This window comes from Sander lucioperca, chromosome 8 (assembly GCF_008315115.2).
Source record: "Sander lucioperca isolate FBNREF2018 chromosome 8, SLUC_FBN_1.2, whole genome shotgun sequence".
NCBI lineage: Eukaryota > Metazoa > Chordata > Actinopteri > Perciformes > Percidae > Sander > Sander lucioperca.
Window position 1 is genome coordinate 34,217,237 of NC_050180.1, and position 22,482 is coordinate 34,239,718.

General features: G+C 41.9%; 2 protein-coding genes across 4 annotated transcripts in view; one reads left to right on the top strand and one right to left on the bottom strand.

Annotated features, from left to right (window-relative positions):
- kdm6a (lysine (K)-specific demethylase 6A) overlaps positions 1-11,505 on the bottom strand; it is a 67,237-nt gene extending 55,732 nt beyond the window's left edge. For 2 of the 3 annotated variants that reach the window (XM_036004083.1, XM_036004082.1), the window contains exons 1-5: positions 11,001-11,505; positions 10,777-10,840; positions 8,116-8,224; positions 7,664-7,713; positions 2,771-2,829 (exon numbers count right to left, since the gene is read on the bottom strand). In XM_036004083.1, coding sequence (XP_035859976.1) covers positions 2,771-2,829; positions 7,664-7,713; positions 8,116-8,224; positions 10,777-10,840; positions 11,001-11,173 — 455 coding nt within the window. In that variant the 5' untranslated portion in view covers positions 11,174-11,505. The remainder of the gene's footprint in view (positions 1-2,770; positions 2,830-7,663; positions 7,714-8,115; positions 8,225-10,776; positions 10,841-11,000) is intronic. The other variant, XM_031295590.2, reaches the window with a different exon arrangement.
- A 2,406-nt stretch (positions 11,506-13,911) lies between these two features.
- On the top strand, positions 13,912-21,871 carry fundc1 (FUN14 domain containing 1). The gene is made up of 5 exons (XM_031301014.2): positions 13,912-13,974; positions 16,457-16,613; positions 18,952-19,027; positions 20,646-20,774; positions 21,730-21,871. The coding sequence occupies exons 1-5, from the start codon at positions 13,956-13,958 to the stop codon at positions 21,805-21,807; spliced, it is 459 nt and encodes a 152-aa protein (XP_031156874.2). The 5' UTR covers positions 13,912-13,955; the 3' UTR covers positions 21,808-21,871.
- Positions 21,872-22,482: the final 611 nt, after the last annotated feature.

Consider the following 22,482-nt stretch of genomic DNA (forward strand, 5'->3'; position numbering starts at 1 on the left):
CAAAGCAGCGGGTGTGGGAAAAGTTCGGAGAAGACATGGAGAAGGACTTTCGGTCGGCACCAAGGTGCTTCTGGAAAACCGTTCGCCACCTCAGGAGGGGGAAGCGGGGAACCATCCAAGCTGTGTACAGTAAGGATGGGACGCTGTTGACCTCAACTGAGGAGGTAATAGGGCGGTGGAAGGAGCACTTTGAGGAACTCCTAAATCCGACTAATATGCCCTCTATGGTAGAGGCAGAGCTGGAGGATGATGGGGAGGATTGTCGTCAATTTCCCTGGTGGAAGTTGCTGAGGTAGTTAAACAACTCCACAGTGGCAAAGCCCCAGGGATTGATGAGATCCGTCCAGAAATGCTTAAAGCTCTGGGTGTGGAGGGGTTGTCTTGGTTGACACGCCTCTTCAACATTGCGTGGAAGTCGGGGACGGTGCCTAAGGAGTGGCAGACCGGCGTGGTGGTTCCCCTTTTCAAAAAGGGGGACCAGAGGGTGTGTGCCAATTACAGGGGTATCACACTTCTCAGCCTCCCCGGTAAAGTCTACTCCAAGGTGCTGGAAAGGAGGGTTCGGTCGATAGTCGAACCTCAGGTTGAAGAGGAACAATACGGATTCCGTCCTGGTCGTGGAACAACGGACCAGATCTTTACTCTCGCAAGGATCCTGGAGGGAGCCTGGGAGTATGGCCAACCGGTCTACATGTGCTTTGTGGATCTGGAGAAGGCGTATGACCAGGTCCCCCGGGAGATACTGTGGGAGGTGCTGCGGGAGTATGGGGTGAGGGGGTCCCTTCTCAGGGCCATCCAATCTCTGTACGACCAAAGCGAGAGCTGTGTCCGGATTCTCGGCAGTAAGTCGGACTCGTTTCAGGTGAGAGTTGGCCTCCGCCAGGGCTGCGCTTTGTCACCAATCCTGTTTGTAGTATTTATGGACAGGATATCGAGGCGTAGTCGGGGTGGAGAGGGGTTGCAGTTTGGTGAGCTGGGGATCTCATCACTGCTTTTTGCGGATGATGTGGTCCTGATGGCATCGTCGGCCTGTGACCTTCAGCACTCACTGGATCGGTTCGCAGCCGAGTGTGAAGCAGCTGGGATGAGGATCAGCACCTCTAAATCTGAGGCCATGGTTCTAAGCAGGAAACCGATGGAGTGCCTTCTCCAGGTAGGGAATGAGTCTTTACCCCAAGTGAAGGAGTTCAAGTACCTTGGGGTATTGTTCGCGAGTGAGGGGACAATGGAGCGCGAGATTGGTCGGAGAATCGGCGCAGCGGGTGCGGTATTACACTCAATTTATCCCACCATTATGACGAAAAGAGAGCTGAGCCAGAAGGCAAAGCTCTCAATCTACCGGTCAGTTTTCGTTCCTACCCTCACCTATGGTCATGAAGGCTGGGTCATGACCGAAAGAACGAGATCCAGGGTACAAGCGGCCGAAATGGGTTTCCTCAGGAGGGTGGCTGGCGTCTCCCTTAGAGATAGGGTGAGAAGCTCAGTCATCCGTGAGGAGCTCGGAGTAGAGCCGCTGCTCCTTCGCGTCAAAAGGAGCCAGTTGAGGTGGTTCGGGCATCTGGTAAGGATGCCCCCTGGGCGCCTCCCTAGGGAGGTGTTCCAGCCACGTCCAGCTGGGAGGAGGCCTCGGGGAAGACCCAGGACTAGGTGGAGGGATTATATCTCCAACCTGGCCTGGGAACGCCTCGGAATCCCCCAGTCGGAGCTGGTTAATGTGGCTCGGGAAAGGGAAGTTTGGGGTCCCCTGCTGGAGCTGCTACCCCCGCGACCCGTTACCGGATAAGCGGAAGAAGATGGATGGATGGACTTTTACACCGTTTAACTGTCAGCATTTTAACCGTGTTTACTCCAGCTGCTAGCTAACGGTAGGCTAACGTTAGCTGCTGTCGAGTGTAGTGTTAACTAACTAGCGTCCTGTGCGGCGATGTTTCAGTTCCCTCCAACATCCGTTTTCGGAGCATCAGAGAGAAGTGCAGGCATTTCAGTGGAACCGAACTCCGCGTTGCTATTCGGTCCGGTAGATAACGGTCGTTAAGGCACCGGTGCCGTATTAGCTCCAGGTCTCGGACCCCCCACCCCCCCAAATAAAAACTCTTCGGATCTACACGATTCACGTGGATGACATTTTCCCATTCAAAACGGCGATTTTCGCCGACTAGTTTGCAGATATGGGCAGGGAGTCTGGGCGGACCAGGGTTAGGGCAGTTAGTGAAGGGGTTAGTGGTCTGGCACACACACTACCCTGGTTCAACAACTTGGTTCTTGCTCTCCCTGTGGCTCTCTTTTTCAAAGACAATCTTTTGAATTTTTTTCTTCACGTCACTCTTTTTTTCCAGTTTCAAACTTATTTTCTGTTACTGTTAAGGGGTTGGAGGGGAGGGGGCAAGGAGAGCGTGATTTACATTTGATCTGCAGAGAACTTCTGGACCCACAGCCGGCTGCTCCGAAGCCTGGCATCACTACACAGCTAGCATACGGTCTTCCATGAGTTCACCTGGAACTCGCAGACAGCAAGTATGTGCGGGTCTTCCTGTTTACAGTGTTTGTGCTGAGCTAGGCTAAACACATACTGGAGCTTTCTCACCCTACTCGAGGTCAGAACGCAAACGTGCATTTGCCAAAATGTCAGAGCATTACTTGAGGATGGACTGAAGCTTCGACTGACCACCACGTTTTCAAAAATCGACAAGCCCATAATCCATAATCATTATAAAAAATTGGCTGACGCCATGCATGCAATGAAATAGTTCTTTTCTTTTAAAGCACTTACCACTGAAATGCGTTGTAATGGAAGTATACCATGCCAAGGCCATATAAAAAGGCAGCATTCTGAAAAAAAAGTGATGGAAAAATTGTTACAAACAGCAGCATAAAATGTCCTCAGCACATTGTAATGATTACTGCCCACAACTTGCTAAGAAGCTAAAAGTTAGCAGTTATAACGTGGATGGTGTCATGGCATTTTCATATACAGTTTGACATATCTCTGTACCAATTAAGGGCTATACCCAGAATTATTTATCCATTCATTCATAACTTCTACAATACTGTAATACTGTATACCAAGTTGTACATTAATGCAAGTGCCAGAGGGACAAGGAGGGTCTGAAAATCTGAAATATAAAAAAGTAAATCAATATGTGGCGACCAACGTTGATATAGGGGCAGGCCGGCCAAAAATAAATCAACGTATGGGAAACACTGATCCCCTTCTTAGTTGAGGGACCAGTTAGAGCCCTATTTTGGTCAACCTCACCAGTCCAGCCCTGGCCAATAAAAGCCCCGTGATTGGGCTCCAAACTCGGGCTATTCTACATCACGACTGCCGCCCGGTCTGCCACCACGCCACACCATTATCGGGCAGAGGGTAGAACCTCGCACCCTCACTTCACAGTGGAGATCTGTAATCCCGAGGAGCCCAGAGCTGTCAGGTCTGATCACTATCCAACTCTCAGCACCTCCGTTTAATTGGCTTTCCATACAGCGAAACATCAAACCAAACGGGCCTATTCATCCACAGCGAGAGCATGGAGAAGAGAGGCCGGACCCCATCGTATCGCAGCTTATTTGACAATTTAACGCTGAGCAGGAACTGTAGGCAACCTAAAGTGAGGCAAATATTTCTGCAAATAGGTCTAAGACATTGTTACATCCCAAATATAGGATCCCAAACTCATGAAAGTTCTATGAAGTTAAGCTCGTTTAAATGTCAAATGCTATACTATAGCTAAGCTAAGCAAAGGCGATGTCAGGATTTAAACAGGATCGAGGTCAGGGTAAAACACGGTCAGTGTTTAATTGATCAGCCTCAAAAAGACCAGCCTCAATTAAATAATAGTTTGGACGATATGACAAAAACGGAAAATGAATTTATCACAATACATATGCCATTAGAGAGGGACACTATTGTGGATAACTTCACCGTGGAGTGGTAGAAACATATAGAGCCCCCGAAGGGTCACAGTAGGATTTTTATCCGGAACTATTTCTCCGTTTCCTCCCATTAAGTTTTGCGTTCCTCCGATCCATCTCAACGGTCAGCGTGTTCATCCAGTCCAGTTATAATAAACGCTATGTAGATAGTACAGAACGGAGAGGTGTGACACTTCTAAAGGTGTGACGCACTTATTGCTCAACATTAGGGCTGAACGATTTTTGAAAATAATCTAATTGCGATTTTTTCCCCAAATATTGCGATTTGATTATTTTTTAAGCTCTTTGTCTTCTGTATTATTCAACAAAGACAAACAATAAATCATTTTATAGTATGAACAACACACAATTACACACTAGACAGTTAAAAAAGTAAAAATATAGTATATATACACACACACACACACACACACACACACACCCACCAGTGTATTTTTTTACAGTGCACAGAGAGGAGCTGCCTCCAGCCCCTCCCCCTCGTGAAGTTGCGTGCTGCCGTGTGCACTTGCTCAGAGAGGCTATCGTTACGTTAGCTAGTTGCTGGTGTTCTTGCCGTGGGATTAACTGTACTAATAAAACCGTTGAAACACCGCGGCCACGCTGCTGTGAAAGCTCCCCGAACGTCATTTATCAGAGTCTGGTTGTTACCCCTCTCAGTGGCAGCTCCTCCACTCATATCTTTATAACGGAGCTAACCGTTAACCGGAGCTAACCGCTAATCAGAGCTAGCTAATAGTTGCCAACCGAGCCTTGAGTTCTGCGTGCCTGTATCCATTAACTGCACGTATGGACTCGAACCAGAATAAAACCCTTCATTTTATTAAAATGGCTGTAAACGTTTTAAACTACAACTCAGAGTTGTTTGAATGACAGAAATCAGCTCAAGGTACAGTGTAGCGTTAGCGTGCTAGTTGATGCTTTCTCTGTGGAGTGCAGACTGATTTGCTCTCGCGAGTCATGTGACCAAATCACAGCCTTTGCGATTAGGAAATCACGTTTTAACATATAGCGATATTATCGCAAATGCAATTAATCGTTCAGCCCTACTCAACATTACTCCTTTTAAAAAAAAAAAATAAAAAAAAATAAAGGCTGAGCTCCGACAGTGTACAGGCACTGGCAGCGAGCGCAGCTGTGGCTGCTCTGCATGGCTGTGCTGGGTGAAGCTGTGACTGAGGATGTGGTTATTGCTCGGACAACGGCAGCAGTTGTGGTTGAATCTGTGATGATACGGATATGGCTCAGTGGCAGTACTGTGACTGCTCTTTACCGCTCCGGTTGCCTATAGCCAAGGAAGTATCGTTAAGTCGCACAGGATTGGAACCTGCGGTGCTTCTATCAGGTATGACAGATGTGTTACCAATGCACCACAGCAGTTCAGCAACTGAGCAGCTGCAAAACAGCACTCGGCATGCACAGCCATGTCAACAACCATAGCACCGCCATGGTTACAGCCACAATCACAGCGACAGTAACAAAGCTATTTCATGTCAGGGAATGAATGCAAAAGTATTCTGGGGTAATGCATTTTAAGAAAACAATTCCCACTCTACCCTTTTGGGGGCTCCCAAAAGTATCAAGGCAGCCGCATCAACGTATGATGGCCGACCCTCGTTAACTGATTATTAACCGACAAGCAGGCAACAGAGTGCCAGTCCACCCGTCCAGGAGGCTGGGACATACTTTCTGCGGCCCGTAGACAGCTGCGGACTTGTACTGGTCGACAGCCTCAATGTCCCGTGCATTGTCGTGGAAACACGCAGCCGCTTTCCTGGAACCGCTTGCGCGACCGACACAAGTCCACAGCGTGTAGCTCTGAGTCTTTCTCCACTGCAACCACTGAGAGGTTGTCAGCTGTGTGTCTGGACGTATATACTCCTGGCATACTCTGTGTAGGACGGCTGATTTAAAAGGAACACGCCGACTTATTGGGACTTTAGCTTATTTACCGTATCCCCCAGAATTAGAGAAGTCCATACATACCCTTCTCATCTCCGTGCGTGTCCTAACTCTTAGCTTAGCACAGATCCTGGAGGTAACTGGCTCCATCTAGCCTACTGCTCCCAATAAGTGACATAACGCCAACATGTTCCTATTTACATGTTGTGATTTGTATAGTCACAGCGTGTACAAATAACAAGGTCACATGAGACACAGCCATCTTCTAACCGTATATAAACTGGGAACTATATTCTCAGAAGGCGAAGCACTGCTACTTGGGCGGAGTGATTTGCTCTGGTGTTGTTGCTGGGGTGTGGAACAACAAAACAAGACATTTAAAAGACATCAGCTTGGACTTTGAGAATCTCGGATGGACATTTTTTCTGACATTTTATCTACCTATTAACTGATTAATCAAGAAAATAATCGTCAGATTAAATCGATAATTAAATTAATCGTTAGTTGCAGCCCTACACAGAACAGTATAGTACCCCCACGTGTACTATAGACACCAAATGCATACAACAGGTTGACAACCGGCCCAGTCTCGATGTGTGCACAGCACTCTTTCCATCCCAAATCAACACGTTTCAAGTCCACATGGTCTTGGCAATACAGAAGTATTAGGACAGTGGTATGTTTTCAATTTCCTGTCTCTGTACATCAGCTCATTTGGAAATGAAATTAAACAACTATGACATTACAGTGCCAAGTTGCAGCTTTAAGAGTGTCTGGGAATGTTCACATTAGGTAAACAGTGCATTAAAAGTGACTCAGCTTGGGCGCCCGGATAGCTCAGTTGGTAGAGCAGGCGCCCATATATAGAGGTTTTCTCCTCGACGCAGCGGGCCCGGGTTCGACTCCGGCGCTTTGCTGCATGTCATTAACCCTCTCTCATGTCTTCTGCTGTCATATCAAAATAAAGGCTGAAAATGTCCGAAAAATAATCTTAACATTTTTTAAAAAATAAATAAAAAGTGACTCAGCTTCAGGGCACTGTAGCAGAAAGATGATCCTTAACTTGTCATTTTCATGGCCGTGTTCCTAATTTAAACATGCGGTTCACTTGATGAAGACGAGTAGGGTTGGGTACCGTTTGGATTTTTACGATCCCGATGCCGAACCGGTACTTTTAAAAAACAATTCCGACTCCTAAACCGATTCTTGAAAAACTGAAAAATGACATCAAAGAAAGGCTCTTTTATAGAGTTTTTTTTGTATTGAAAATTATTTAAATTTAACAATACATTAACGTTTTAAAGTACTTAAATATATAATAAGAAAGAGAAAGTGTGATATTTTTACGTCCGTTTTCGGAGCGACGGGGGGAAAATATTTCAGTCGACACATTAAGTGGAACCGAAATGAGGAACCGAAATGTGCGTTCTAATCCGGTCCTGATTCCTACCGGTTGCGTAGGAACCGGTTCCATAGTGGAACCGGGTTTCGGTACCCAACCCTAAAGACGAGACTTAAAGCAAAAAGCAATGAGTAAAGACGGCTGCAGGCCTGACAGAGCATCACCGCGGAGGATACCAAGTATGGGTTTTTGACGTTGACTATTGACTATTAAATTAAATGAGATGAGCTTATTTAAGTTCCTGGTTACACCTAAAACTAGGTACAATATGTATAGAGAGACGTGTCATCGTCAAGGTATGTTCTGACGGCTCTGACTACAATGGTCTGGGTTTGAATGAGGACCATGTGGAACAAACAGCAGACTACACAAACAGCGGTTTAAAAAAAAAAAAGGTTAGAAAGAGTAGTGGCTCCCCAGCAAACTCACCTTCCAGTAGTCCGACTGTAAACTGAAGTACCTCTGGTATGCAGATAATGCTGAGAAAACGGTGCGATGTAACAAAGGATGTGATACAGAAAGAGGGAGAGACACAGGAGGAGATAATAAACCATTAGCGACAATGTTAAATGCTCAAGATATTCAACTCAGCTGCACTTTAACACTTCCTAGCAGTTACGTTTTCCAGACAAGCACAAAATGTCTAATCAGAATAATCCTTTGTCAGCAGCTTTTAGCAGTGTTGAACACAATAATGACAACAACATCGCAAATTACTCCTTTAAAAAAAAAAAACTAGCTATCAATTATTTGGTCCATTTTTCATTTGGATGCTGTGAAGTGGTTGCTATTCTCTCTGGGGTCAGAAAACAATCAATTGAGGCTGAGATACAGATCGGGAGGGACGAGAGGAGGTAGTATTTACACACTGAGACTCTCACCTTTTGGATAGTCCTCCAGCAGGAGGTTGAAGTGGCCCAGCTGACAGAAAATGTCAGGGTCCACTTTCCCCTCTGCTTTCAGGATGAGGGCATCATAGCAGCGAACAGCCTGAATGAAAGAGCCAGAACAATATAGAGTTAAAGGGATGCTCCACAGCTGCCAGGAAGAATACAGAGTTAGATGGTTGAAAGATCCTATGCATATTAAACAAAAAATGTGTAAATTGCTTGACCTTAAGGCTGCTCAGGTTTATAAGAGGTGATGATCAGACACAGCTGACTGATATTCTACCAAAAGTTGAGCTTTTCCAAGCCTCCCAGGGCTGTTTTTGCATAGTACCAGATGAATGTCCATAAATGGAACTTGTCAGTCAGTATTTTAACGGCTAAACAAATTACCCTTGCTAGCCCATACGGTGGGGGTGTGTGTGTGTGTGTGTGTGTGTGTGTGAGTGAGTGAGAGAGCGAGAGAAAGAGTCAAACAATTATGTTGGATGCAATATGGCATAACTTAAGGCTGTCGTGCCGCACGGGATGGAAAAAAAAATATCAGGGAAGATAGTAATGGTAGACCTTGCCTTAAAAAAAAAAAAAAAAACACACACACAACTGCGATTAAACCATAACATTAACATTAATCCCTGACAAAGTTGTCAATGCAGAACTGCGAGAGTACACAATTCAAGAGTGTGCAAGACCTCTGTCACACGCACGACTACGTGGATTTGAAAAGAAATGATCTAAATAAATAAAAAAATCTATGCATTAAATGAAGATTGAATTTCAACTAGTAGCTTGGTGTAACATTTATAGAACTGCCACACCGTTTGGGAGTTTCAAAGTCAAACTAACTTGTTCGTAGACCACGTTATGACTCGTCTTTGCTGAAAGAATCGAGATCAAATCATGCTGTGATTAAACCGTACCTCAAGCTTCTCGTGAGGAAAAGCCTCCATGTTCACATTCACAGAAGGAATCATTCACAAATATGCCATTGCCTCACACTTCCATGTCATACAACAAAATAAAAAAACGTGCATTATTGCACACATTTTGAAGTGCTGGCATAATGCCACAGAGGTTAGCTGAGGCCCAGCAGAGGCAGTGTGATTCAGCAAACAAAACACACTTACATGCATCCTTCAGTTGTGAAAACTATATTGGGATGGCGCTAAAATTATGACTAAAACTGTGAGATTATTGACTCTGCATCAGTTTAAAAAATACTCTCCCTTCCCCCACAATTTTAAAATTGTAAAGTCCAGAGAGAGGATGTAAAGGGAACTTGGTATCAATATGGATTCATACCTCCGCAGAGTTACCAAATTAGTTAACGTGACACAGCTTTACACATGTGGTTGTTACCACAAAGAAAGATCCCTCAATAAGATCCTATAAGTGTAATGTTATGATGTGGATAGGACTGTCTGTGCTGGCCAGGTATCCGCAGAGTATGAAGGACAGCAACAGAAAATTGCAATAACGCAGTGCACGGCTGAGCCTACTATGAAAGTACACCCTAACAAAACAATGTAATCAGCCAATCCATCCAACAAGAAACCCTGGAGACCACATGTTGAAGACACAGCTCAAACACAGGCGAGTTAACGGTGGTAACATGGACTGCGTGAGCAGGGTTGCTAGGTATGCACCAAGCACAATGCAGTTAGTTAGCCTCTAGCTTCCGCTTTATAAATCGATCATCTTTGTTACAAACACTGACCGCCTTCTCCGTGATATGTTTTTTTTTGTTGCGAATGGTGATTAGCCTAGCCACTGCTGCTAGTTATTTTCTTCCTATCCCCGCCATCTTGGGCTAAGTCAAGCAGCCATTATTTTTGCAAACCTAAAGTACCACAATGTGTTTGTTTCTCCCTCGGTAGTGTCAGCTAAGTGGCGCCGTAGTCGCGTGTGAAGAGGGGAGAAAACTGTTGGGCAGTTAGCCGCTACATGCTAACTGTTACCAGAGCGAGCTGACGCACAACCCACACTCTAGCTAGTTGCCGTTATCGAGAATGGGACCGAGGGTTTAGTGGGATAGCAATATTTCTGTCAACTTTGTTCTTTCCTCTCGTTAAGGAAGTGTACATGTAACGTTACCCTCTTCTGGGGCTCACTGTCATACTTTCACAAGTCACGTATCACAGTTAACAAGCTGTTAGAATCCCTCTCTAGCTTAGACTTTACAGCAAACTAGCTAACCGTTAACAGCAGTTGCAACGTTCACGTCAACGTGTTTCTTTACACATGCACGTAGGACCATTGTGTTGATCTATGCTATGAGACACACGTTTCCACCAGTCGATACGTAATGCTATATCACGTAGCATGGCACCTAATCTCTCAACAACCCATGACACCACGGATTTTAGCAGGGTAGAGATCCATATCGTCCTGTTATTTTTACTATTTGGGCCCGGTTGATAGTGTTAAGCATTACAGAAATGTACAGGAGCCGTTTTAATCTGTGCTTTAGCAGTGTTAAGTGCAATCATCACTTTCATAATTGAATGCTGCGTTTACGGCCAGCCGCTGATTCAGCTTCAAAGTTGGGGGAATTTGAGGCTCGTGTATGTCGCGGCGTTGGGAGGTCTGTACCACTTATTTCAGGTGGGATATGCACTAATCAGAAGAGACGGTTGTTCCTATTCTGTGGCATACCTTTAACAGCAAGGCCTTCGTTCTGGCGCCATCTTCTTGAAGCCTGTGAAATCCAAACAGTGAACTGCAAATAGAGGACAGACAACACACAGGCGGTTCCGTATTACTTCGGGGGGGGGTGGGTGGGGGGGGGCAATCATATTTGTTGTTTCAAACTGCGTAAACAAAAATACATATTGCAGAAAAGAAGCGAGTGAGCGTATTCACACAGCGGGTCATCTAACCTGTCAGTTCCGACCAAGCTATCTTTTTCTTGCGCTGTTAGCTTCGGAAAGTCCTCTTCGATATCAGTCGCTGTTCCCGACGCCATTTTCTCCTCGTCATTACCAGCAGCAACGCCGAGGCTCCGGGCAGCAGCAGATGCAGCGGCGGTGAGCGACACTCCGCACGATTTCATGGAAAAGAAATGGTAAAATCGACGGGACCGAGTAACTCCGGCAAAATGCAGTAACAACGAAAAGTGTTGCACACCTATCCAGGACTAAAACGGGGCGTCGCGTAATTCTTGCCAAATCCTCAAGGAAATGATCCCTTCAAGTTACCTTCCACACTCCTCATTGTACATCAAAACACAGCGTGTATTCCAGTGCCAATGTATGCATGAAGTTGATGTAATGTTGGGTTTTAGGAGTGAGTGTTACTTGGTAATATCGCAAACTTCCCCAACCATCGGCTCAAAGTTGTTGTAATTGTGTCACATAGGCAAACGCACGCCGCCACCGTCGGCACGCCCTCTGTCCACCCTGACCAATCAGTGGTCGGGGTGTGCGGTCACGTGGCCTTCTCCAGTAGATGTGTTGCGAGCACGCGGACGAACACGCGCGCGCACACATCAAATGGGCTTAAAAGACCTACCTTAAGGCCTGCGATTGGTTCCTCGCGCTATATTATGATTACGTAACTGTATTTTAAAGCACGCTATTGGTCAAAATAGCTGTCATGTTTGTCTATGGGGGGTGGCTGTCAAGGATGTTTGTGGTGGCTAGACACAGACAGACAGACAGCTAGATAGACAGACAGACAGAGAGATATATAGACAGACAGACAGACAGATATATAGACAGACAGATATTGACAGACAGCTAGATAGACAGACAGCTAGACAGATAGCTAGACAGACAGGCAGATAGACAGACAGACAGACACACAGACAGCTAGATAGACAGACAGCTAGACAGATAGCTAGCTAGACAGACAGGCAGATAGACAGACAGACAGACACACAGACAGCTAGATAGACAGACAGACAGTTAGATTGACAGACAGACAGCTAGACAGACAGACAGACAGTATTTTGTTTAGCTCCCTCTCCCACTGTACACGAACCAGTTACTCTATACATTATTAGGCCTTATATTATCAAATAGTTCAGCACACTGTCTGTTACATTTTCTGATGATAGTTCCAAACAAGAAGCTAAGTCATAGCCTACTTGTGGCATTTACTTAAAAATGAATGTGAATCTTTGTGTCTAGGTAACTGAAGTTTAATTACCTGAGTAATTGAACATAATCAGCCAGCAAACTCCACTAACAATCTCTCAATATAATGTCAATATATATGACTGCTCTGGTTTAGACAGCAGCCATTGAAAAATACACCACCAAACAACAACATTGCCCCAGACATCTACATCAACACAATGTATGTTGGGAAGGAAGTAAAATGGACAACAACATGTATATTTAAGATTCTGTAAGGGGAAAAATGTACTAGCAACAGTTAATTTGCTTTTGTTAAGGGGTTACCAATTCTTTCAACCACCTCAGAATTCCTTTTTTTTTTTTCCAAACTTACAATCAGAAGTAGGCTACACATACTGTATGCTGTGATAAAAGTAGACATTTCTGTCAGGTAGGATGTATGTATTAGAACAGGCAATACAGTGTAAATGTGCTACAGGCTACTCTGTTGTATCATTTGATATATCGTGTTTTTCATAGCCTTTCCCACTTAGAATGACGATAAAAGTTGATTGGAATTCATGCAATCATTAATTTCTTCTTCTAATGATAATGCCCATTTCCTCACTTAAGTGGGAAAACCTTTGGCTGTCCAGTGTCCATAGATAGATAGATAGATAGATAGATAGATAGATAATTAGATAGATAGATAGATAGATAGATAGATAGATAGATAGATAGATAGATAGATAGATAGATAGATAGATAATTAGATAAATAGATAGATAGATAGATAGATAGATAGATAGATAGATAGATAGATAGATAGATAGATAATTAGATAGATAGATAGATAGATAGATAGATAGATAGATAATTAGATAGATAGATAGATAATTAGATAAATAGATAGATAGATAGATAATTAGATAGATAGACAGATAGATAGATAGACAGATAGATAGATAGATAGATAGATAGATAGATAGATAATTAGATAGATAGATAATTAGATAGATAATTAGATAGATAGATAGATAGATAGATAATTAGATAAATAGATAGATAGATAGATAGATAATTAGATAGATAGATAATTAGATAGATAGACAGATAGATAGATAGACAGATAGACAGACAGATAGATAGATAGATAGACAGACAGATAGATAATTAGATAGACAGACGGTCAGACAGATATATATATAATTAGACAGACAGACAGACAGATAGATAGATAGATAGACAGACAGACAGACAGACAGACAGACAGATAGACAGACAGATAGATAATTAGACAGACAGACAGATAGATAATTAGACAGACAGACAGACAGATAGATAAATAGACAGACAGACAGATAGATACATAATTAGATAGACAGACGGTCAGACAGACAGACAGACAGATATATAGGCCTATATATATAATTAGATAGATAGATAGACAGACAGACAGATAATTAGATAGATAGACAGACAGACAGACAGACAGATGGATGGATAGATAGACTTTTAGAATATATAGGCTAATATAAGCCTATTTTATGCATTTACATTTGTTTGTTAGAAGTATTAGTAGATGTTTGTTCTTGTTTTATTTTTTTAATAAATAATAATAATACCCATGCTTACACTTTGTGTTCTTATTATAATTATTATTATTATTATTATGGCTCATGTCTCGGTTTCTTTTACTTAGGCTGTCAAAATTATTCAAATGACGCCGGACGTGGAGCAGGCATCTGAGGACAGACCAGCCCAGCTCACTGCAAAATGGCGAACCGCGACAAGGGTAAGTAGGCCTATAAACTAATTACATTTCTGTCTGAACCGAGACACCAGCTATTCTGAGCATTTAATACACACGAGGCGCGTTTTTAAACTTTTATGTCACCTGTGTGTATCTTTAAAACCGCCGATACCCCGATGTCTTAAGACGTAGCGTTTAAAGCTAACTTTTGAACTGTCGCTTAGCTTTACGTGTGCGTTGCTAACGTAATGTTTGTTACCAAGTTACGGCAGTATAGCGTTCGAAATGTGTTAAGTCTTTAACAACTAGACCTGTGGTAGACGGATTAACTTAATATTTATTCTTTTTTAACAGTCTGTGTTTTTAGCCAGTCACTACTGCATGGCATCCCTTCTTTATGGAAGCCCATCTCTGCCAATGTGATGAAAAAAAAAAATAAGAGCCTGTATGTCATTATAAGGAGAAACTTTCTCAAAATAATGAACTAGCTAGCTAGTATCTCAAAATAATGAGAAAGTATCTCAAAATAATCAAGGCAATGTTCACACTTTTTTTTGTCTCTTTTTTTTAAGCTGCCAGCGTCTGTTTTACATTATAAACCTATGAAGTAAACGTGTTTTCAAAAAAGTCCTGAGCACTTTTTTTAAACGCCACCACCAACGTTTTTCTGTGCAGCTCAGAGCGTATTTTTTTTAAAGAAAAAAGTTCAACTTTTCTGAAAAAGACGCCCTAGAGCAAGCACTTTTTTTTGACAGCTGACCAATGAGACCTGTCATGTCCATAACAACAAGAAAAATGGAGAAGGTGCAGGTAGATAGTAGGTGTCACTACCCAATGTGAGTCGAGTGCCGAGTCGCACATGCGTCTCTTTGCGACAAGTAGCCTACAAGATGCTAATGGAGTTTTCAGCTAACATTAGCAATAAAGTAGCCTACTAGATGCTAATGGCGTTTTGAGCTAACGTTAGCAATCAAACAATCATAGATAGCTATGATGAAATGATTTCCATCTTCTGTTATTGTATGTAAAGAGAAAAGTTTATTATTTTACAGATTTCACAAATTTCAGTATGACATATTATGCCGTAAACCGTTTAAATCTGAGCATGCTCGACTCACATCGGGCAGTGACAGTAGGCAAGGGGGTAAGCTTCGCTTCAGAACTCTAACCTCCTATGGCGCCATGTTGATGCTACCAAACGATCACCCGCCGTTAGCATTCCATTCATTTTGGCGTCACTTTGACAGCGAATAACTTTACATCTGAAGCGTTTAAAAACTCTATTTGTCCATTGTTTATTTCTAAAGAAACACGACAATGTATAAAAGGCTCCATTACCTTGTATCTCACGTTATGGCTCCGTAGCAGACGTTTTTGTAAAAATAAGCTAACAACTGTGTCATAACCACGAGACTTACTGTCGCATAGTAGAGGAATTACCGTATAGTACAGGAGAAGCTCGCAGGCAGTTTGGACTTACATTAGCTGTTTAAGTGTAATTACTAATGTTAACTATCATTTTAGTGATCAATAATTAGCCTGTGTCTATGTTATCTCCTTACATATACCTACGCTCTCCGTCTCTGCTAGATTGGGAATGATTGACATTTCTCTTGGCACAGCTACCAGAAGACTTCCAACTTTCAGACAGGTTGCTCACGTCACATCTACGTCATCTCTCTCAGTTGGAGGCTGCTCAGTAACGCTCAGCCATCACCGGAAAAGATCTTCTAATATCCTTCACTGGTCTCCGTCCAGAGACACGGGATCTGGTGGTCCATTATATATACTGTCTATGATAGTAGGGCTGCACGAAATGAGGAAAATATGCGTTAACGTTGTAAATACTGCGATAACGATATTACTTGCGATAAATAAACAGATGTTCAGTATTTTGCTAAAATACAACAAATTGCTTGTTGAATTTAAAACATGAAAGAAAATAGTTTCCAACATTCTTTCATTGAACAAATTTAACATAGAATTGAATATAAAAGGCACCACTAAAAAAAACCCAATGATAGTTAAATTTTAGTGTGCGGTTTTCTGCTGATATTTTCTTTCAACTAACACAAAATCTCTGAGTGTCTTCTGCGATGTGTCGCAGCCTTTTGCGATGTGTTTTTGTCGCGCCAGTTGATATCGCAATGATGATTAAAAAAAACAATATATTGTGCAGCCCTAATAGATATAGCCTAGACGTGCTAGTGTCGGAGCACAGCGAGTAATATATGACCAAGTGCTCCCTGTAGCACTCGGTGTACCGCTCCACATAGCACTCTTGGATACTGTAACAAAAGACTCTCTCGGCTCCTTTTTGCAACCAAAACGTACTATGTCATTATTTTGAGAAAGTTTTTCGTTATTTTGACACTTTAAGTCATTATTTTGACATTTTAAGTCATTATTTTGAGAACGTTTCTTATGTTAGTGACTTACAGGATCTTTATTCCTCACGTTGGCAGAAATGGGCTTCCATACTATGTTGCTAATGTATGCTGACGGTTTTTATTTTTCCATGTAGAGGAGATTGTAGATGAGATTTACGACAAGGTCGTGGACCTGACAGAATATGCCAAACGTCAGCGATGGTGGAACCGCCTTTTCGGAAAAAACTCCGGCCCTTTAGCGGAGAAATACTCCGTGGCAACACAGCTAGCCATAGGGGGAGTGAGTGGATGGTAAATATTCTCATTGGTAATGCATTGTCCTGCCTTCAGGTGCTTTTCGTTGAGTTAGTTTTCTATGGTCTTTATATTATTTAATATAACAAAAAACATTTGTTTTATGTATATCATAACTGTACTTCCTGTCTGAATGGATGCCTTGGGCTACTATAAAGTACCCTATCAACATAATGCTGATGTTTAACTGAAACTTAGTAAGACAAATCCCCTTTTTTTATCAGTTAAGAAAACAAATTCCATGCTTTCTAACCTTCAATTTAATAATTGTGCAGTTGGGGTATCCTACCAAACAATTTCTTAGGTATACTTGAAAGTTTTGGGCCTATTCATTGTCATGCAAACCTTCTGTTTCTTTATTTTCTGTTTCTTTATTTATAAAGGACAACACACATTAATCAACATTTCTGTAAATGTGCCAGTGTTAGCCAGCCGGCTAATTTTCAACTGTAGTCCTTTGGCTAGATGATTTTAGACCAGAGCAGCAGGAAGCAGCAAGATATTAGTGCATGTTAATCTACACAGACAGAAGTCAACAAGACATTAGTACAGATTAAACTACACAGACAGAAGTCAACGAGACATTAGTACAGATTAAACTACACAGAAGTCAACGAGACATTAGTACAGCTTAAACTACACAGACAGAAGTCAACGAGACATTAGTACAGATTAAACTACACAGAAGTCAACGAGACATTAGTACAGCTTAAACTACACAGACAGAAGTCAACGAGACAGTACAGATTAAACTACACAGACAGAAGTCAACGAGACATTAGTACAGATTAAACTACACAGACAGAAGTCAACAAGACATTAGTACAGATTAAACTACACAGACAGAAGTCAACGACACATTAGACAGATTAAACTACACAGAAGTCAACGACACATTAGACAGATTAAACTACACAGAAGTCAACGACACATTAGACAGATAGCTAAAACAACAGAAAAGATTTCTCAGTTTGCCATGCAGAGCCACAGGAAGCATCAAAACCCCAGCACAGCTACTCATCAAACAGTATCCACCTTCAGTATAAGAAGCCACGCAAACATCAGAACACAAAGTAACATAGACCTAACCCATCTTCTAACACCGCTCAACCATGCAAAGCCGTAACAGCAGTAATGAAATGATGATACTAGGCTACATCACTTGTTAGGTATGCGTTAATATAGCACTGATTGATAAGATGGTAAAATATTTAAAATACAATTTTAATTTTTCATACATCCCCAAAAACCTTACAGTTGTCATTTTAAAATACGATAAACCTTTAACTATCCCAAGTGAAATGGCTGTGCAGCAGTTACAATACAAAGTGGGAAGAGTGCAAATATAAAGAGTGCAAATATAAAAGTCTAAGATAACAACAAGGTGCAAATCCAAAAGATATACCATGCCAACATCAGGTTATCAGTATGGATTCTAAAAATATCAGAATCAGAGTTACACCTATGTGGAATTTGCCTTGGTAACTGGTACATACATACACAAACAAACTATTAATATTAAGTAAGTTTAATATAATATTAAATACAAGTAAGAAAGAAATAGCTGTTTTAGCTTAAGAAAAACGAGGCCGAATGGGTTGAGTGCAGAACGCAAAACATAAACCGGTTAACCCTTGTGTTGCCTTCCCGTAGACCACGCAACTTTTTTGTTTTTTTCTGGGTCAAAATTTTAAATGAAATTTGTTTTTTTTCAACATGTTGTTGTTCTTTTGACACTTGTCACTTTCCCCAATGTTTTTGTCAATTTTTAAAAAAAAAATTTAATTGTTTTTTTTGTTTTTTTTCAGGTTTTTTGGCACTATTTGACATTTTTGTCAATTTCTTTCAGCGATTATTTTTTTTATATATATATAAATATTCTCCCCCCCCCTCGCGATTTTGAAGCTCTTTCCAACATTTTTGTCACTTTTTTTCAATGTTCTTTTGTCATTTTTTTTTTTTCTTTTCAAATGCTATAAAATTAAATAAAACGCCCAAAATCAATAAAAGTAGTGAACTGATCATTTATTATACATGTGAAGAGTAATGGTTGTATGGAACCATCCACGTTAGTTTCTTTGACAATTTGGTGGAAAGAAACCCAAATTTCTGATATGGAAACTTTTTTTAATATGGGTCAAATTTGACCCGAGGACAACAGGAGGGTTAACAATAGGGATCAGTATAGATGCGGTTGCATATGGATGTAGGCACAGTATCAAGGTATAGGTAGTGTAAGAGTACATATGGTTAATACAGAATGTCTATTTAAAGGCTGTTGAAGTCAGTATTTATGCTAGATTAACTGTCGTGCTTTGTCTTGATTTAATGTTAGGTGTGCAGGATATCTCTTCCAGAAGGTTGGGAAAGTTGCTGCTACATCTGTAGGCGGCGGTCTTCTGTTGTTGCAGGTATTCTTACACCACGAGGCATAAACCCGTACGGGCTAAAGGTCCTCGCACAATGAGTCCGAAATTTTCGAATTCGTTTTTTTCGTATCTGTCTTTCTAAAAATTTAACCTGACTCCACCAGATGGATTGCTTCGCATTTTCTCGGCATATCCATCTGGGAACTTTCCGTTGAAGAACTTTTGGGAAGGGGCGAAAATCCTGGTTAGCTGATTGGATAAACCATCTGTCTATCACCACCTATGTTGGTGATAGACGGGCCAAATCAACCAATCACAGCAACGATATATCAAACTCTTGCCGAAACCAATTGTGAGAAGAGCAAGAACATCTTTTCCTCCGAGAAAAGCCTCCAGTGCCGTTTTTTGCTCTTCTTGCAATGAAGGAAAACTTTCTAATTCGGATAAAACTTGCGCGACAGTTGCGCTCATCTCATCCGTGGAAGCCGCCATGTTGTTTAGACTGAACAGTCGCTTCTGGTTGCGTCACACCTAAACCCGCCTCAAAACTTGATTGGTCGGTCGTTTGGCGAACGGCTCCAAATTTTCTCTGTCTCAAGATGCCAGACTGATCTGCGAGTGGAAAACTGGAGCTTGCGAGATCAGGACGAGGTCTCACGAGGCTACTAAAAATTCGTCACGCACAGAAACCTTGCACACTGAGTAGGGTTGCAATATGGACTAATGCAATATAATTTAATATATTAAAATATCTGTTAAAGGCAAAATATTTGTCAAACCATTCTGAATAAAGTATTGTGGTGCTGCAGAGACGTCCCGGGCCTACATATCCCATCCTACAGACTACAGGAAAACATCTTTGTTTGGTACAGATCCTCACAAAAAATCCCTCATTTTATTTTCTTTCAATGTTAATAATTTTCAATTAAGATAAATAAAGATTCCAGTATCGTGAATCATATCGCAGTCGCAATATCAGTCAAAATAATCACAGATATTTTCCTCATATCGTGCAGCCCTAACACTGAGTCCCATGCGTATTAATTAATCCGTTGCGAACATTTTTGCAAAAACAACACAAAATGCGACACTGCTGTCGCTCTGCCTCTCTCTCCTTCTCCCACACTTCGTCCCTCGCTTCTCTCTGTTGACAGAAGCGTTTTCCTCGCTAGGCTGTCCTCTGCCTGCGTCGTGTTGCGTTTGACACCGCGGCTACCTGAAAGAGTTGCGCTGCCCTCTCTCTCTGTCTCTCTCTCTCTCTCTCCATCACTACACTGTTGCTCTCCTTTTTCTGTCTGTGGTCTCATATTCCCCTCTTCCATTCTCCTCGTCATCCTCCTGGATATTACCGTCGGACCTGTTGACAGAAGACTCTCCGAGTTATGAAATGATAACATTGCACTCTGCCAGCGTCTTTCTGTTCTGCATTTCTGAATAGGCTCATGCCTCCTTCTCAAAACGCATCAAAATGCTTGCTTTTTTTTTTTTTTATGACGGACGTAATTTTCGGAGGCAAGTGTGTAAACACGATTGACACAACGTGAGGTTGTGTTTATTTTCAGTGTGCAAGGACCTTAAGCTTGTCAACAGAATAAAAAAATTAAAAAAATGATGGTGAACCTTCCTTATCTATGTTTAACTTGCTTGACTCTTTCTCCAGATAGCTAACAATAGTGGCTATATCCAAGTGGACTGGAAGAGAGTAGAGAAGGATGTCAACAAAGCTAAGAAGCAATTAAAGAAGGGCACCAATCAAGCAGGCCCAGAGATAAACACATTTTTTGAAAAGGTAAGATTTTTGTGTGTTTTTGTTTTCATTTTCACACAGAGGGCAATCAGAACTTCGCTGTCTGGATTTACCCTGCAGAGATCTGAGGAGCAGTTAACCATAGTCCTCAGAAATCTACCAGAGTTTAGAACGCCAACACAAAGAAAGAGGAAGGGGACGGACATCGGTGAAAAGACATGCATCCGGCGGAAATTCTTGCGGCACCGGAGCAATCCCAGAAGTGGAACGTCGAGGATAGTATTGACACAAATTACAGTCAAAATTGGAAAAATCAATCTTAACAATCAAACAATTATGTTTCTAACTTACTCCGTGCGGCTAGTAGGGTTGGGTACTGAAACCCGGTTCCACTATTGAACCGGTTCCTACCCAACCAGTAGGAATCGGACCGGATTAGAACGCAAATTTCGGTTCCACTTAACGTGTCGACTGAAATGTTTTCCCTCTGTCGCTCCGAAACGGACAAAACCTTCAAAAAAAAGGTGACAAACTTCAACAACAGCGACAAAAATTTAGAAAAAAAGCGACAAAACTTGGAGGAAAAAAAAAAAAAGACTACAGCCTTGTAACTGAAAAACATTTTGCAAAAAATGTCCCGTGCCCCCTGCAGTCCTCCAAAGTACCCCTAGGGGGACACGTACCCCCATTTGAGAAACACTCAGTTACAGAATCAGTAAGAGAGTCAAGAGGTTTTTCATCCATCCTGTACCTTTTTTTTTAATTCAGCTTTGAATTCTTGCTGACAAGATTTTAACATTTCACCTCGTTTCCTTTGTGTGACTCAGGTTTGTTCCTGTTTTTTTTTTTGAAAATGTGGTACATAAAATGAAAGGAAAAATGATTAACTTGAAAGGTTAATTCAGCTGCGTTGCATTTCCGTGTGAATGAGTGTCAGTCCGGAAGTGATTGTAACTTTACTTTATGTACTGCCTGTGTATTTCTGTGTCTTTTTCAGTCTCAAGTGTTTGTGAAGAAGAACATCGTTGTCACAAGTGGTTTCATCGGAGGGTTCCTGCTCGGCCTGGCGTCTTAGGGTCTGCCAAATATGAAAAACGCTCTGTATTCTTTTGATGTCGTGGGGAAAAAAAAAAAAAAAAGCTATAGGGAAACATGAAAAATCATTGCTGGAGGGGCTTTCAAGTGTTTTGACAGCAGGCGACATACTTCAAATTGGCTTATAGCGACGTGTTTCTACGGTAGAAATAGAAAGAGAGTAGAACGGACATTCCCAGTCAAATCAACATAGCGGGATGGTCAGAGCAACACATAACATGTACACATAAGTACAGCTGCGGAAAGTTACGGACTCACTAAGGTGAGGTTTTGCGACAGTTGTGTGTGGAAGCATGGAGAGGCGACTTTTGTCTACTGTGTCCACATCAACAGTTGCCATGTTTCTCCTGAACTAGTCAAATGACCCAAGCAGCTCAATGTCCGTTCTACTCTTATTCTATTTCTATGGTTTCTACATTCGCTGCACATTGTTTAGTCTACTTTATTCTGCACACGTTACAAGCACTGTCGATATAATGTGGGACGTCCTGGATATAACCCAGAATGACCCTCTTAAAATACTCCACTTTTCCAGGCCAAACATGCAAAAATTATTATTTTTTTAAAAAGCGTAAAGGCCATCAGAAAGTTTTTATTTATTTATTTTTTACCAAACTGTCATTGTACCGCAATCAATGAATGCATCGTTAATCGC

What these genes read in the sequence shown, in the direction of transcription:
- fundc1 (XM_031301014.2), top strand. An exon ending in ATAGGGGGAGTGAGTGGATG is followed by an intron (nt 16,614 to 18,951) that starts GTAAATATTCTC and finishes ATTTAATGTTAG; the next exon opens with GTGTGCAGGATATCTCTTCC. An exon ending in GCGGTCTTCTGTTGTTGCAG is followed by an intron (nt 19,028 to 20,645) that starts GTATTCTTACAC and finishes CTCTTTCTCCAG; the next exon opens with ATAGCTAACAATAGTGGCTA.